The sequence below is a fragment of the Nesoenas mayeri genome (assembly GCF_963082525.1).
Source record: "Nesoenas mayeri genome assembly, chromosome: 3".
Lineage (NCBI taxonomy): Eukaryota > Metazoa > Chordata > Aves > Columbiformes > Columbidae > Nesoenas > Nesoenas mayeri.
In genome coordinates this window covers 86,661,475-86,679,007 of record NC_137544.1, presented here as the reverse complement: position 1 = coordinate 86,679,007, position 17,533 = coordinate 86,661,475, and the positions used below count along the sequence as shown (strand labels likewise).

Sequence of the window (17,533 nt, the reverse complement as noted above, 5' to 3'; positions counted from 1 at the left end):
ATCCAGGGGTCTTCTCCCCCAGCTTACCGAGCCATCCTTTCTGGCCTGGCCACAAATGACAAAGCTCCTTCCCCTGTCCAGTGTGCACTTCTGCTTCATCGTTTGCTGATGGAGAGGAGCACAGCCTGCTCCCCTCTGGGGTCCTCAGGGCTTTAGCTGGTTGTTCTCATATGTGAAACTGGAGATGGACAAGACTGGAGATGTGCTGCAGCTGGTTCAGGAGCAATACAAGATCCAGGTCCTCCTTTCCTCTCCCAGTCACTTCAAGGCAGACAGCTGGGACTAACCTCAAATCAACCATTCTAGTGTTTCTTGATAAAACAAAGGCTGAGCTCCCCACAGTGGATGTGAGGAGAGGCTACCGAGCCTGGAATGACCATAGGAAGCAGACCTGGCACTGCCTGCTCCAGCATTTCTAAAACACAGCTATGAGCAGTAGATGGCCAAGTCGCCTCACCTTTGTTACTAGGTCTGCTCCTGCCTGTGCTGGCCCGGTGTGCAGCAATCAGTGTGTCTCTGCCAGGGCCAGGGTTTTCTATGCCTTCTGGGCACAGAGGGCTAAGCAGTGGGGTAAAAAACCTGCAACCCAACCCCTACTACTGGCCTGTAGGGTTGCAGAGCTGAGTTCAAGATGAAGGGAGCAGGCAGAGAGAGGAGTGAGCACTCAGCCAGGAGAGAGAACTGGGAGAGGGGACTGGGGCTTCATCAGAAAGATTATTTTTTTTAATACATGGATGATGTACCTTTATCAAATAAAACAAATACAAGCCCAGAAAAAGTGTATCAGAGAATCATAAAATAACTTAGTTTGGAAGGGACCTCTGGACACCAACCTCCTGCTCTCAGCAGTTCCAATTAGACCAGGTTGTTCAGCTACTTGTTCTGGATTAGTATCTCCATCACTTCCCTCAAAAATACAAAGCCAGACTGTGGCTCAGGACTTGTTCTGCCCCATGCTCTGGCTGCAGGTGTGGAGATGGCTCCTGCAGTCTCAGGAGGAGTGGGACCTGCCTCAGGACAGTATAGCAAAGGTGTGCACCTGCTAGGTGTTGCCTCAGTGCTAGGGAGAAGGGGAAAGTCCAAGACTGTGTCCAAGGGTGCCCATGGGAAGAGCAATCTGATCCTAAAACTGAAAGCAGCTGTGGGTTTGTGCAGCTCGGAGCAGGGCAGGAGGCACAGGGAATTTCCCTTGTAAAAGTGGTCTTAAACTAGCCTTAGAGGCCTTTAGTGTAACCACATTCTGGCCCTTCAGGAGAAGGCCTTCTCCACTGTAAACTGGAGGAAAAGCAGCAAGGTCCCTGGGTGCAACCTCCTGGGCTTGGAAAGGTCACTGCCCTCTGAAAGCAGGACAGAGCATCTAAGGGTTGTCTTTGTGCAGAGTGGGCACCACTCTTGTATCTCACAATGAAGTCTGTGTCTGGGGGAAAAAGGGGACAGAAATCTGAATAACAGAACTTCACAAGGATGCTTACACTTTATTTTAAATTGCATATGTGACACTAAGTCTCAGACTAGGAGTCACTGATTCTTCAGTGAGCAGAAAAGCCCTCTGTAATCTCAAAGGGGAGCCTTGGAGGGGAGCAGTATCCCACCAGCCAGGCTTGCATGGCCCTCAACACCAGGTCCCATCTTCCCTACTGAAGGGCCACAGTGCCATGCTCCTGTCCCTGAAGACACAATTGATGCCTGCAGGCAGGTATAACCCCTGCCCTCACCTCAGCTGCTCCTGGCCCTGCAGGGACAGTGCTGGCAGCTGAGGCAAGAGGAAGGCCAGCCACAGAGCTAGGAGAGCTGCCTGGGCTCAGCCTAAGAGGGAGGTCACTGCTGCGAACTGTGCAGGAGGTGCTGGAACAAGGAGCCATCTTTCTGGCTTAGACGGGTGGGTGAATCCAGCTCTGCCACTCTCCCAGCTTGCATCACCAGCACACGGTCTGAGTCCAAGATGGTGTTCAGCCTGTGGAGAGCAAACAGCAGGACACACATTGGTGGATCTGAGAAGAAACCCAGATACTGCTTCCCCTGCTGTCAAGGGGTGGCCCAAGACATGCCCAGCAGCAGGATTTGCAGAACTTCTCCCTGTGCACTTGTAACACACTGCAGTCCAGCTCCCCAGACTCTTGTCTCTGCACACTGCTGAAACACACCACACCTCTTAGGAGAGCACAGTGATGCCTTCCAGTTGCTGGGTATGGCATGGCACCAGCACAGAGGGAAGCTCTGTGGAGGGAGAGCTCAGGGCACACCAGTTTCTGGGGTTGCACAAGATGTCTCCATTCACACGGGAGAGTTGTTGAGTTGCTTCTGTTTGCCCCAACATTTCCCCACTTGCCACCTTCTGAGGGCAGCAGAAATGGACTTACCATCAGCTGCCATTCCCCGGCAGTCTGGCATCTTTGTTTATGCTGCCACCACTAGTGGATTTGTAGTTTCCAGAATGCCAACCACAGCAGCCACAGTACACGTATATGCCCAGTTCTGCCCAGACTGCTAGCATGCATCCCCAAAAGAGCGCCAGACTGCAGCACTGGAAGTGACTTGATAGGCAAGGGACAAGTACTGAGTCACCTGCCATCCTAGAATTCACCCATCCAATTAAAGGTTCAGCTGAAGCTGGGTAGCATGGAAGAACCATGGGTACAAAACAACCCCATCACCACCTCTCCCTCCATCACAGTGGAAGAGGGGCTGGGACGATCTCCAACTCAGTTTTGCTGTCTTGCCTTCTGCCACTCCTTCCTCTGCTGGTTCTCCTGTCTAATTACTCCTCCATCAGAGGTGGCCTACCCCACCCAACGCAAACACACACCTCAGCCCACACTGCCTTTACCTTTCTACTCTATTTATGCATAACATCCCTAGTGCAGGAACCACATTCCCTTCACCCCTCCTGCCTTGCTCCTATCTGATGTATTTAAAAGACCCACTGGCTTCACTTGTCAGTGCCAGCCCACCCTGCCTGTCATCCGTCACTCCCACTTCTGTGCAGGACAGCAGCCCCTGCCATCTGCTCATTTGATTTTTATTTTTGTGGTAACCTTTGTGCTTTGAAAACACCCTCCATACAACTGCATAACCCTCAAAATTCTCTTCCACTCGGCAAAAGTGGGAGTACTGCCTAATACTAACCCGTCCCTTCCCAGTATCCACAGTATACATGTTTTTCTCTCCTCCCTTTGCCTGTACCCATCTACTGCCTTCACTCTTACAATAAATCGCTCAGCTGCGGGGTGAACACTGGGTGCAGCACTGGGTGCAGGCTGGGACCAAAACTCAGAGTTTTGGAAAACAGAACCGTTGTGTGTTCTTCCTCCCCTGGCCAAGAGCTGGCTCCAGCCTCTTGCTGCTGGCTGTCCTGCAGTGCCCTCTACTGAGGCAGAGATACCCGCTCCTCCCCAGTCTCCATGCTGCTCTTTCCCGTAGGGTAGTTCTCCATTGCTCTTTGCCCTAATTGGGCAGAACCACAAGGTCCGATTCACTCCCCTGGTCCCAGTAGACAGTGCCCAGGAAGAGCCATCTGCCATAGAATATGGTGTCTTGCCCTTTGCTGTCCTCCAGTTTCTACAATGTTTTCACAGCCTTCTTTCCAGCATCCAGGGGCTAATAAAGCAGGAAAGGCAAATAGGCAAGATCCAGCCTTTTGCACTTGAAAAGCCTCATCACAGAGACCTCCCTTGCTCAGCTCAAGGCCCAGGCATGGCAGGCGCAGCCACCATTCCTTGTGAGTGATGGGATGAATTTGGGCACAGACTGCTGCTTCCTCTGTACCTGTGAGCAACTGTCAAAACGGTTTTGTCAGCAAAGCGCTGGCGGATGGTCTGCTGCAGCAGCTGGTCTGTCTTCTGATCCACGCTGGCTGTGGCCTCATCGATGCACAGCACCTGCCAGTGACAGAGAGTGAAGGGAGCTCCCACGAACCACAGGGAAGACCCCAATTCCTGCCTAGGGACAGCTGGAAATGATAGCACAGGTTTGTCTGTTCCCACTACACCCCAACTCTGGAACACGACCATCAGCAGTTCACCTCCCCCTCGGTCTGATAGAGGCAGCGCACTCACCTTGGCCCGTGTCAGGAGGGCTCTTGCCAGACACACCAGCTGCCTCTGTCCCACGGACAGGCTCTTTCCCCTCTCTCCCAGCTCGCTGTCCAGTCCACCTGCATAAGTAAAGCTCAGCAGCCACCCCACCTGGCTCTGCACAGAGTGCCCAAACATCCTCCCCAGTCTGGGGTTTTTCTAGCAGTACTCAAAATCCTAATCCTGCTCAGGTACAGACCTTGGGAGCTGGAGCCTTTCTGCTCAGAGACAATGAGTGGCACAGAGATGACACACTCCCCTAGGACCAGAGGTTGGCTTCTCTCTCAGGCTCTGCTCTAACATCCACCAGGGCCTGGTCTCATCAGCAAGATCCCACCACCCAATCCATCACCTGCCAGTCTCATGCCACTAAATCTCAGGGAATGCCACCAGAGTCCCACTGACCTGTTCCCACCCTGGTCCTAGCGTGGCTTCACCTAACCAACTCCCTGCTGCATCCACCTGGCCCCTCTTCCTCAGCTCCCTGACTGAGCTGAGGCCTCTCCCAATAAGAGGGACCACCACTTTCTCCTCACTGGGTTCAGACTCACCTATCTGAGTAACGGCATCCCGCAGGTGGCACTGCTCTAACACCTCATGGAGCTCAGCATCTGTCCATTTACCCTGGGGGTCCAGGTTCTCTCGGATTGAGCCACTGAACAAAAATGGATCCTGGGGGATGATGGCCAGCCTAGATCTGCAAGAAACGAGAGCTGAGTGTCTCATGGGGTGTGTGCTGCAGAAAAGTAAAAGCCTTTTCTTTTTCCCTGGGGTGGGGTGTCCTGGCTTGTTGCTTATCTTGGAGGCACAGAGACATGGGTCACATATCCAATCTATTTTCCTTAGCACAGCTGTTCAGAAACAACAGACCACCTTTTAAGAAGCTGCCACAATAAAACAAGAGGGTGCCACGACAGTAAGTCCTTTACTCCTCACTCTTCCGTTTGACATCCAACCACTGACAGTTCTCAGCCTCCAGAACCCCCAGTGGCCCTCCACTCTGTTTGGCCCTCCATACCTCAGCTCCTCCAAGCCCACCAGCTGGCTGTCAACACCATCCAGGAGAATCCGGCCTGATTTCAGCTCCAGCATGCGGAAAAGGGCCAAGAAAAGAGTAGATTTTCCAGATCCTGTGCGACCCACAATCCCCACCTTCTCTCCAGGGTAAACAGTGAAGCTCACGCCATCGAGTGCATTGGGCAGTCCTGCTCGGTAGACCAGGACCACCTGCTGGAACTCCACAAGTCCCTGGCTTGGCCAGTCCACAGCAACCTAAGAGGGATACCAGGGTAAGACATGGTATGACCGTGACCCACTGTCATCTTCAGCCTCACCTTCCCACAGGCCAAGTCCCATCCATCCCTTCTGATGGTTGCTTGGCTTCTGAGCAGACCCAATGCACAGCCCAGCTCCATCTGCAGCCCACTTGTAGGCTTATTTTTCTCTCACAGCTTGGACATAGGACCTGTTCTGCACTCTCACCCTTTCACATTATTCCAGACTTCACTGACTCCTGCCAGAGTTTCATCCCCTGCAGGGAAGGTACTGGTAAAGGATGAGCGATCAAGGTGGTTTCTGTGGGTGAGGGCCCTCCACCCATCCACTGGAACCCTGTGATCTCCCCAGGAAGCAAGTGCAGGGCACAGAGCCAGAAGATGGGCCAGTTCTGGAGAATATATTTGAGCTTTTACCTGGACCAGTTTATTCTGGGGCTCCATGGGGATGTCTGTGGTGTATTCCTCTGTCCGTTCCACACTCACCATCATGGTCTCTGTCAGAGTGAAGCTGGAAATGAGGCCTGAGAGCAGGTTTGTGAAAGACAGAGCATATGAGAGTGCGAGGCCCACTACTCCTGTGAGGACAAAAGCATAAACAAGAACATTACTGGCAGAGGAGGAGATGGGATCTTGGTGGCAGGACAAACTAACAAGGGAGAAGTCAGCACTTCAGAATCTGGGATCCCACTCTAGGATGGGACACACAGGAAGAGACAGGAGCTGAAATACTACACTGTGGGTGACTTGCAGAGGGAGAGGAGCAGGAGCCCTGGATCCCACTCTGGTGTAGGGAGATGTGCAGCTCTGGACTAGGAGAGGAGGGACCCCTAGGCCACAGCCTAAGAGCAGGCATATAACAATCCCTGGCAGCCCACCTGGATTTCCCAGTTGCTTCTGGTGCTGGATGATGGCAAATCCTGCGATAGTGGTAATCACAGCAACCCCAATCATCTGCAGGCGGATGTCCAGCCACTGCACCGCTGTGTTGCTGGCAAAGAGGCAGCGCTGGTTCTGCTCCAGACGCAGCTGATTCTCCAACTCAAACCTGGCAGGTGTACAACAGAGGTTTGCACCACTCAACCTCCACTCCTACTGCCTCACACCAGAGGCATTCCTGCCACCCTATAGCAGCCTCATATCAGGAAGATCCTGGTCTATAAAGCCAAAGCTCTGGCTCTGTGGGTGCTCTTTCTTTCCACTCACCTCTGTGTTGCCCGCATGGCTCTGATGCTGCTCAATCCCGAGAGAGTCTCCGAGAAGTGAGTGTAAATGGGAGACAGGCTGACACTGTGAAGGCGCTTGAGCTCCCGGGATGTGTGACGGTAATAGCGCTGAATGGAGAAGTAGAGGGCAGCCAGAGGGAGTAAGACCAGACCAATCCAAGGGAGGCCATAGGTGATTATCACCAGCATGCCCAGGAGCCCGTACATGTTGGCCAGGAAGATGTTGAGGACAAATGGCAGGCTGTCATCCACACAGTACAGGTCTGAGGAGAAGCGGTTCAGGATCCGGCCTGTTGGCGTGGTGTCAAAGAAGGTGACTGTGGCCTGGCAACAAGGGAACCAGAAAGTAAGAGCCAGTCAGTTGCGGCAAGATCCAGCCACAGAACAGTGCCCAGGAGAGTAGCACCAATGTGAACAGATAAGGCCATGAAGGGGTGGCCACCAGAACCCCCTTCCTTTCCTCATCTGGAGAAGAAATCTCAGACTCCAAAGCCAGCATCCACTCAAAGCCAAACAACTTGTGCTATTCTCATGGTAAAAGGAATAAGCCCTTCTGTGGCGAATGGCAGGCAGCTACCAAGACACCAGCCACTCAGATTCCATACTGGCCCACCAGTACAATCCTCTAATCCTAGCCTCCAATCCTATCTTACAATCCTCTAATCCTAACTCTAGGACCCAAGGAAGCCCAAATCCTGAAGAAAGTTAACTGATACATGCCAGCATTGGCCCTAAATCTTGCTGAATGACTCCTTCCCATCTCATCTGAATCTGAGCTCATGATCCTACAAAAGCTACTTTGATTCAATAGGCCTTCATCTTGTCTATATATCTAAGCCTAATGAGTGAACAGATGCAGACAGCAGCTGTAAAAGACCCCTCCATGGAATGAAACAACCCCTGCTCACTGTCCTCTTGTGCTGGCTGTGGTGCAGTCCTTTCTGGATGTAGTCCTACAGGGAGCTCATCAGCTAATACGAACAGAAACCCTAATCCACCTCTCAAAGCCTTACTCCCAACTGTAAGAATGTCAGGGCAGAGTGACTCGCAGTAGCCCCAACCTGCCCTGGACTTTCTGACTTTTACCTTTAGAGCCCTCTGGAGCAGTCGGTTGTGAATGACAGTGGCAGCACGGATAGTGCCATAAGCAAAGAGAAAGGCTCGAAGAATGGTGAAGAGGGAGTTGGCCACCGCAATGCTCCCATAAACTGTCAGGTAGAAATTCACATCTAGTGAGCCATTGGAAGGGACTGGGGTGGTGTCCAGAGCTTGCATGGGGGAGCTGGAACACAGAAGGAGAGAGGTCGTGAATCTGCCGAGGTCCCCATGACAGTAAACTCACAGGTCATGAGAACTCAGGAGCCTACTCAAGGGGAAACTAGGACACTTCAACCTGATATTCCCATAAGAGACACTCCTTTGGCATACTGGGACAAACACTGATCACTATGCAGCTAGGAGTTTTCCATCAGCCCTTTAGGCACCTCATCAGGTCAGATCCCCTGCAGCAGGGTGGTCGGTTTACCTTGCTTTCAACAAAGATCTTCACAGGAAATGCACTAAGGGCAAAATAGAAGTGTATCTCCACCTTCCTTTGGCAACTTCTGACCAGCATTCACTTACACAAGCCCAACGATGGAGAAGAGAAGCAGCTCTGGGGAAGGTGAGGAAGCTGAGCTGACAGTCACAGAGCTATTTGCTGTCTGGGATATGCTGGAGATCCAATGTGACAGCCACCAATCTGAGACATTTCTGGATGCTACAGAAAAAGACAGACTGCATAAAGAGGGATTCAAGTTTTGAATCAGCAAATATGAAGCAGAAAAGCTGGAGGGGAATCTGCTGGACAAGCTTTGTTATTGTGTCACTGTCCAGTCTTGTCTTCCCCTGCCTTCATTCTCCACTGTTAGTCCTAGGGCAGGAGCAACAGGATATCCTTGAGCTGCAGCAGTGACAGGGCACTGCTAGAGTAGCAGACATGTGACTGCAGCAGTGAAGACACCAGATCTTGTTCCCACATGTGCCCCCTCCCAACAGCACTGTTTTAGTTTGGGGATGAGAAAAGGGGTCTTCCTGCTGCAGGAAGAGCTATTAAGCCCCAGTCTCTTCCCCTGGACTCCACACAACCAGGGAATGAGAGAAGAGGAATGGCTAAAGGGAGATGTGCTGCTGGGCCACTGCCTCACCTTGCATCAGGAGCAGTGAGAAGAGGATGGATAATGCCAAGCAGCTGCCCACAGCCAGCCAATATGTCTTGTACACCTGAAAAGCCACTGCCCCTTCTTTCTTCTCTTCCTCCTTGTGGACGAGATTATTGTTTTGGGTTGATTCTTCTGCCTCTGTCTCTACAACCTCTTCTTGGCCCTGTTCATCAGGGGCTGTGGGAATAGAGGCAAAAGCAAAGGTCAGTGAAATGTAAGTTCCTCCTGCAGCTGTTCCTTGGTGTGAATCGAGCAAGCCTAGGCTATGAAGGAGACTTTTCTTCCTTCCTCTCTCCAGTTTCAAGTCAGGTGCACCAATCCTGGCATACCTTCATCCAAAGCTGAACCAGAAGTGGAACAACAGATTCAAATACTGCTCCAGACCAATAACCAACAATATATGAGTCTCCTCTCCCTCTGTGCACACACTACCCACAGATCAGCACTGCCACAGCAGAGCAAGGTGATGGGAGCTCTGCTCTGAGGCCTGCAGCCATCAGGTACAGGTTCTGTCTGGGTGCTCAGCTGAGCTGTGCTGCCCCAGCCACCCTCAAGCTTGCCAGGTATGGACCTTTATCCTTCTGTCTCTTGACCATATCCTTGAACTTGGGGAAGGCCTCCACGAGTGGCAGGATATCAGCTGGTGTGCCTGTGAAGAGAGACATGCAAATGCTTCAGAGCATGTGAGGAACAGATGCCGCTACTCACTGCCTCTTGCTATGAAATGGCCCAGTTTTGTTCTCATAACATCTCCTATTTTCTCTCACAGCACCTGCACCCTTGAAGGACCTGCTCCAAACAACCAGCTATGGCCTTCTGCCTTAACAACTCCCAGCCTCAAGGTCTGTCCTGTTTCATCTGTGCATCTGCACATTCCCTTCCAATGCATCTTCGCCCACATCCAACATCCTCAAGCTCTTCATCATCAGCTTTGCTGCTAGTTAATCCTACTCCATTATTTCTATCTTTGCTCAAGCCATTCCAAAACTAGCACACAGGCACAAATGAATGCCTGAGAAGACAGCCACTGTACCTGTCTTAATTATAGTGCCATTGTCTATCAACAACAAGGCATCGGCCTTATCCAAAAACTCCGTCCTGTGGGTGCAAAGAATCCTGGTCTTGTGTTTGAGAACTCCAAGAATGCATTTCTGCATAAGATGGTTGGCTACATCTGCATCGACAGCAGCCAGGGGATCATCAAGGAGGTAAAGCTCTTTCTCCTGAGAGGGAGACAAAAGAGAAGGATACAGGTGCTGGCCCTGCCACAGCAGGCAGTGCTGCAGAGAAAAGTGCAAGTGCCTCTGTATAGCACACCGCCAGCATCTTTAGGCCAGCATGACGTGGTTTAAGACATGCTGCCAGAGCACACTGTACATCTGGGGGCTCCCAGCTTCTTTACACCTGACTTGGCAGTAGGCACAATTTGCCACAGCATGACTGCTTTGCTATTTACCTGGTAAACGGCTCTGGCAAGAGCTATTCGAGCCTTCTGTCCTGCACTGAGTGTGACACCGTTTTCACCCACCTCTGTCTGGTCACCTGCTGGTAAAATCTGAAACATTCAAGAAAATCCGTTTAGAAGGGACAGGAAACTACTGGGGACCCAAAACCAGAGCACTAGGGCCCCTCTCCTTCCTCTGGCAGCAATTCCTTAGGGTGACACTTTACCAAAAATTAAACAATGCAACAGTCTATATACTGGTTCTGCAGGCAAGTGGCAAGCTTGGCATTTATGCAACTGAACTTTCCTGCACTCCAGAACAGGGTGGCCACATCTGAACTACCCACTGAGAGCAACTTCTGGTCTAACTCTGAAATTGCACTGGGGAATTTTCTGGAAGAGCAAGAGCTGTGCCTGCACCAAAGTCATGTCAGGGCCCATCCAAGCAGTTTAGCAGTAAAAACTACAGAGTTCCAGTCACTGGAGTTTCCTCTTGATTTGATAGCATAGGCATAGTCTACTACTACTCAAATAAATATCTTGCCTTTACAGAGTATTCATAGCTCCTGCCAAAACAAACAAGAGCTCCTAGTGCTTGGCACTTCAAAGAATCGGGCATCAGGTTATAAACTGGTAGGAGGCAGCTGGCTTCCTACCATATGTAACAGTCAGCTTTACTGGTTAATACAGCCATAAGCCTCAAAGCCAGAATATCTGTATTACCGACAGGACAACTATAGACTCAGCCCTTCCGAATCCCAAGGATGTTCCTTCTGATCAAAAAAAGCATCAGCTGCTGATGGGTTCTGCTTGAAAAACTCAGCAGTCTTCAGCTCTGGAAGAACATCTCCTTTCCCCAGGATCAAGAACTTTTGGCTCAGCAGCAGAAGAAACCACCCAAAGTGCTACCAGAGTGACTTCACACCTTGAAGAACCATGGAGCCAGGTATGGTCTGGGACTGGTAATCAGAGTAATGCTGCGTGATTGGGACATTGGACAAGCAATCTGCAGCCTCAATGAATGAGAACTGCTACCAGGCTGGATACAAAAGCTGGCCAAGAAGGCCCAGGTAGGTTTATACTTTAGGCACTCACATTCAGGTCCTCAGTGAGGGCACAGGCCTCCACCACCTCCTTGTACAGCCTGGCATCATATTCCCGCCCAAAAAGGATGTTCTCACGGACAGTGGTAAACTGTATCCAAGGCTCCTGAGTGGCCAGACCAAATCCTTGCTCCAGATCACAAACATACACTCGTCCACCTTGTCTGCAAGCACACCAGAAGTGGGTGGAAAGTGCAACAAAAGAGAACTGTTGGCAGATCAAAATGGCCTACAAATAGCGATAACACTGGATAGCCCCTGCCTGCTGCGGCATGGAAGGACCAGGCAGGGAGAAGTCTTTGGGGTACTTACTTAATGAGCTCTCCAGTGATGGCTGATATCAGGGAACTTTTGCCAGAGCCGACCTTCCCAACAACACCCAGGAGCATCCCCTGCAAAGCCAAATGAAAAGGAACAACCTGATGCGCTAATACTGTATGGTTTGTCCAGATTTTTGAGCCACTCACAGCCTGTAAGAAAGCTGACTGCTGTCTTAAACTAGGTCTATCTCACAGGTTCAGCAGCAGAGCCGGGTACAGTAGTTGTGTAAACCAGACTCCTGATGTGGCAGGACACAAGTCTGCAAGGAGTGTTAACTCTGGAGCCCAGCTGTGTTCCCTGCCCAGGCCTCTGCTGCAACAGTGGTGAAAAGCAGTGGGTGCTGGTTCATCTCGTCTGCAAGCCATGCCTTGATCTCCTCCAGTATCCTTCAGCTGTGAGAGATGTGATGGGTGCCCTGTGCCCCTTGACCAAGACAAGATTTTGATGCAGGGCGCATAAGACAAGGAAAACATGAAAACATGCCAGCCTTGGTCCATTATTTGGTTTCTCTAGTGTCATTCTTCTCCATTACTCCTGCATCCTTGCTCACCTTTCTCACTGACAGGTTCTCAATATGCAGTTCCAGAGTGCCTGTGGGTAATGGCTGCCTGGTTCTTTCCTCCTCAACTGGGGCCCATGAGAAGGCTGCACATCGCATTTCTATGGCAGCAGCAGCACTTGAAGGGCTATCTGCAAGGGAAAAGCCACACAGCATTGTACTACTATGAGAAGGACATCAAATGAAAGCCATCTGGCATCACAAGTACTATCAGCTTTGTTCCGAAATGGATGTGACATGGACAGGACACCACTATGATGCCCTAGACCCAATTACAGAATAAGATGCTTGCCTTCTGACTTGCCCCAAAACTTATATCTCCTTTCCTCCAACCCTTCTGTCTCTAGCTCCCACTAGACACACATGGTGACCTGCTGGCTGTCTGGGAGACACTATGAGGATAACCTGGTTTTATTATTGCTGAAGGTGAAAGAATGACAGGGAGCTAGCAAAAGGCGAGGGGGGAAGGGAGCCCTGATGGCCTAGGAGAGGGGCACCCACTCAAGCCTTTCTGCCAGGCAAAACCAAGGCTGTTGATGGCTTCAGTGTCAGAGGAACTTTGGATAGAGGAGGGAGCAGTTTCTTCTAAAGGGACACTAATGGCAAGGCTCTGTGGTGACAAGCAATGGCCTATGGTTGATAAAGAGGAATGTTACTGTCTTGTCTCCTGTTTTCCACAGAAATGAAGTGCCTTCACTCTGCCTCTGACAATCAAATGTCTTGAAGCATGGGGTGACAGCCACCTCCCCTCCAGTACTGCCCCTAGGCCTCATGCCTCAGCTCTCTGCTCTCCGTGCCCCCTGCCCAGGGTCTGAAGCCCAGCAGCATCCTTCTCCATTACCTAGGGCATAATAAGCTTCCAGGTCCTGGTCCATGAGTTCAAGGAAACGCTGAATTCGATCCAAGGAAACTTTGGCTTCCAAGGTCCCATTCAACACCCATGGGAAGCTGTTGAGGGGAAGAATGAGCATCCCAACAAGGGCCAGTGCTGTGAACACCTGCATGGTTAAGGAAACAGCCATGAACTGGAGGCAGTAACTCCCTCGCACCTTGTATTCTACAAACAGCTTCACCAGTGAGAGCTCGAAGAGCTGTGGGGAAACACAGGTTGGGTTCATTTCCCAGAGAAAATGCCTCAGGACTGCAGCCCCAATGCAACTTGTCCTTGGCACAAGACAAGGCTGAAGCTCTCCCTACTACTTACTTACCTTTGTGGCAGTGAGCTGGTGACCCAAGAGGACATAGGTGATGAAGATGGCAATGGAAACAACAACAGGCAGTGCTGCCCACAGATAAACACACACAGCATCCAAATACTTGATGGCTCGTAACTTCCGCAGCTCTTTCGCCCGGCAGGCATTTATCCTGGTGCTGAAGTGTTTTTCCCAGGTGTAAAACTTGATTACACGAATGCCACGCAGGAACTCTGCCATTAGCTGCAGGCAAAGAGGAAAAGCACATAAAGCAAACAGTGACTGCCTAATGGACCTAACTGGGCATCTGGGCTGGGGCCAGGTTTGCAGCTACCTCCTGCTAAGGGCCAGGCTAGAGGTACCAGGAACCATTTACTGCTAACAAAGACATACAGTCAAGTGGTGGCTACTGGGAACTTTGCTCTTGCTCATCCCATCAGCTTCCTCAGCCATGCGTGTCATGTATGGCTCAGGAAAAGGCAAAATATTATACTACTTCCCAAATGAAGGATGTGCAACACAGATGAAGGCATGTGTGGAATTACTAACTCCAGCCTGGATGCCATTTACCTGATTTGGTCTGACAGCGCCTTGAGATAATAACACCTGACTCTCAGGCCTGGTGCTGCCATGACACAACTAGTCTGTGTCCAGAGCCTGGTTGGCTCACAGCCAGCAGCTCCGGTGTCCCTGCATCATGCTGCTCTCTCCTTCCTGCTCTCACATCAGCATGTGCAGAGGAAGCCAAGATGTGTCTGTATCCAACATGAAAGAAAACTAACAAGAGGCAGTTCACTCAGCAAATCAGCCTTACAATAGTTGGAGAAAGTCCAGCATACCCCATACAACTAGATACCCCATACACAAGACACATTTTCTGTTGCAAAATGTTTTTAAAGCTCTTAACAGTTCTGACATGGAGTTGGTGAGGGAAAGTGGGATCTCCTCACCAAGGCTAAAAGGTGGGAATCAAATGTTTGACACATGGCAAGGAGAGAGATGGCACTGCCAATATGCAAAAGGCAGTGGAAAAGACGACTGAGGGTGCCAAGCCTGGAATGATATAAAACCACTATGTCCGTGATCACTACCTTTGTCCAGACTGCAAGCCATCCCACTACTGACAGTACTACTGGACCAATAGGATGGAAGCATCTCTAGATGGAGTCATCAGGAGTCCTACCTTAACTACTACACACAGAAATGCTCAAGGGAACCTAAATTAGACCAAGGGACAAGAGAAGCACTAGAGGTTCACTATCTTGTGGGTGATGAAAGTGCATCACTCTGAGACACTTTTGAACTCTGTGTGTGTGTGTCTGTGTGCCCCCTCTAGTATTCTTCCCAACAGCTGTAATTCAATGAATCTGCTTTGGATCATGACAAGCAGCCAAAAAGCCAATATTGTAGGGACAAATGGCGAGAAAATATAGTAAAAAACTCAGAACCACCAGCTGCCCCTCACCTTGACTCGTGAGTCCTTGTGTTTCAGCATCTCCTTGTTGTTCATCACGATGCAGTTAGCTATGACCTTGTTGATGGGCACAAGCAGCAGTGTTAGGACCAAGCCTCCCAATGAGGCAATCCCCACTTGCTGGTAGAGCAGGTAGAAGGCAATGGCAAACTGGAAAGGCAGGCTCCACACCTCATGGAAGCTGAGGCAGAAGTTGACCAACCTACTGGTGTCCATGCTCATGAAGTTGACAATTTCCCCCACAGTGAAGCGGGAAAGGCTGGAGCTGCTGACATGCAGAGCCTTGCGGTAGATGGCAGAGATGACAGCTGCTCGCACCATCAGTGACACCTTGTTCACCTCGTAGCTGAACTGGTTCCGCAAAAGAGCACCCAGGAAGGAGCCAGCAAAGAGCCCAAGAGCATAGAGCACCCCCTGGCTCAGGGGCTCCTGCCGTGACTCCATGAAGTTTACCAGCAGGTTGAGAAGAAGAGGACCTGTGAAACCCAGCAGGTTGCCAGCCAGCTTGAGAAGTCCAAGGGAGTAGAAATGAAGCCCAAAGACTGCATGAAGGACTGAGGAGAGTCGCACGGCCTCCTGGGCACGGTGTGAGCTGTCTGGGGCATCACTACCCACATCGCCTCCAGCAATGATTGGGCTAGTAAGGGACACTGTCTCTTCCTCTGCTTGGTGCTGAGCTTCCTTCTTGTGCCAGCAAGCATAGAACCGATCACAGACCCTGGCAGCCTGGAGCTGACGAGGAAGGACATAGACATCCTGTGGCTGCTTCAGCTTCCACTGATAGCCACGTTTCATAAGAGGGTTCATCCAAACATAAAAGAAGCGTGAGAGCCAGCTCTCACCATCTTCTGCCACTCTCTGCTGATCAGGCACTGGGATCCCTGGCTCTGAGACAACCTGGTCTTCTTGCCAGGAGTGATTGATGGAGAGGAAGTCTTGCCTGCCAGTGGTGGGTAAGAAGTAGCCGATCACGTACACAAGCAGACAGGCCAGCTGCAGACAGAGAATGGCAAACCTGGAGGAGGCAGCAGGGTGGGCAGGGGACCAAGCTGTCCCACTTTGGCAGTACCACATCAGTGTGATAACAAAGGAAGGTAGGGATAAAAGAACGAGGAGAGCCAGGGCCACGGGACCCCTGGTAGAGCTGTGAATGGACCTGAAGAGAATGAGAAGTGCAAGGCCATGCACAAGCCACGTCAGGGCAGCAGTGCCATTTGCCAGCACTTCCAGGTATACAGGGCCCAGCTCCTGCTGAGAAATTGTGGCTGGGATGGTATCAGCAAGGAATAGACCAGCAAGTACGAAGGAGGTGGTGATTCTGCATCCCCAGCCTGGCCTGCAAGGCACCCCGGAGCCGGACCTAGAGGAGGAAAGAGCAGAGAAGAAATTTACACCTGAAGTTCCATCACCTCTCAGTCAGTACTCTCCTTTCTTCCTCCCCTCTTCGCCACTTTATCTGTTCACGCTTACTTAACCTCCTGGATTCACTTTCCTAGATTTGTAACCTCTTCAGACTGTAGGCATTGCTAAAATACATCAGGTCAATATAGCCCAGTTTCTGATCAAAACCAGAGATTCAGATGCTACCAAATGATAGCATTTCTCTACAGAAATTTGTTTGCAAACTGTGGTATTTGTGGTCAAATCAGACTCCAGTCCCTGAGGATTTAAAAAAAAAAGAAAAAGAAAATTAACCTCTTTAGCACGAATTCTGCAGGATCAAATTCTGTGTGTCACATCTCTGATCCTTGATTTCTCTTATTTTTTGATATTTTGTCCAGAAATATTATCTTTATTGCTGTTGGTTTTAGTGATGCTGTGTAGGTAAAGTCCATAATCTATTGCCCAACAAAATATTTCATTATCACTTAACTCATTATCATTTGTGGCCTTTCAATATTACTGAACACTGCCATGTTTACAAATTTCAGAAGAGGGTAAACAGAAAAACAATTTTTGGTTTCTCTGAACCTTTTACTTCCTTGTATACATCTTCCATGCCACTTTGGATTGATATCCTCTCCCAGAGGATTCCCAGTTTTCCCAATCCCCATTCACTGAAATATTTTGCATTATTTTATGTGATTGTCTGTTCTTTCTGGATTCCTTTCTGCAATGGATGGACCAGGGCTGTACACCATACTCCGAATTAGGATGGATGCTGACAAATATAACAGCATTATATTATTGTGTCCTTCTTTAATTACATATTTAACACATTAGAGGAAGATCTAATTTCCAACCTTTCCAGCCCACCTCCAGTCCTGCACAATAATCAAGAGCTAGACAAGTTAGTTGCCATACCTTGGAGTGCCAAGGAAGCAGGCACTGACCACTGCAAGGATCACATGAGGAATCACATTTAATGTCAGCTGATTAAAGCAATGGCCAACACTACCATGAACCCACACAGGGAGCGGATCTTCTGGGCTGGTCCCACACAAGTCAGCCAGGATCTTCTCCATCTTTTGCTGGTAACTGAATGTGAGAGACGTGAGCTCCTACGGTAGAAAAGAAAAAAACAGCATGAGGTACAAAGCAAAAAACCTACAGCCCCCGTCTGACACGAACCGCGGTAAGAAGTGAATATAGGGTAGAACCAACTTCCTGGGTCACACAGTCCAGGCCCTGTTGTTATGCACCTGCTGTCACATCATCTACTTGA

General features: G+C 50.3%; 1 protein-coding gene across 1 annotated transcript; it reads right to left on the bottom strand.

Moving 5' to 3' along the window:
- Window positions 1–1,818: 1,818 nt before the first annotated feature.
- ABCC10 (ATP binding cassette subfamily C member 10) lies at window positions 1,819–17,363 on the bottom strand (the record flags this gene model as incomplete). The annotated part of the gene is made up of 21 exons (XM_080341621.1): window positions 17,173–17,363; window positions 14,860–16,228; window positions 13,410–13,637; window positions 13,043–13,292; window positions 12,193–12,332; window positions 11,634–11,713; window positions 11,314–11,485; window positions 10,231–10,329; window positions 9,808–9,997; window positions 9,346–9,423; window positions 8,760–8,951; window positions 8,197–8,332; window positions 7,660–7,855; window positions 6,554–6,897; window positions 6,226–6,395; window positions 5,765–5,925; window positions 5,092–5,345; window positions 4,625–4,770; window positions 4,056–4,153; window positions 3,766–3,878; window positions 1,819–1,954 (listed from the first exon to the last, which is right to left on the bottom strand). The coding sequence occupies exons 1-21, from the start codon at window positions 17,331–17,333 to the stop codon at window positions 1,819–1,821; spliced, it is 4,713 nt and encodes a 1,570-aa protein (XP_080197747.1). The 5' UTR covers window positions 17,334–17,363.
- Between the last annotated feature and the right edge of the window lie 170 nt (window positions 17,364–17,533).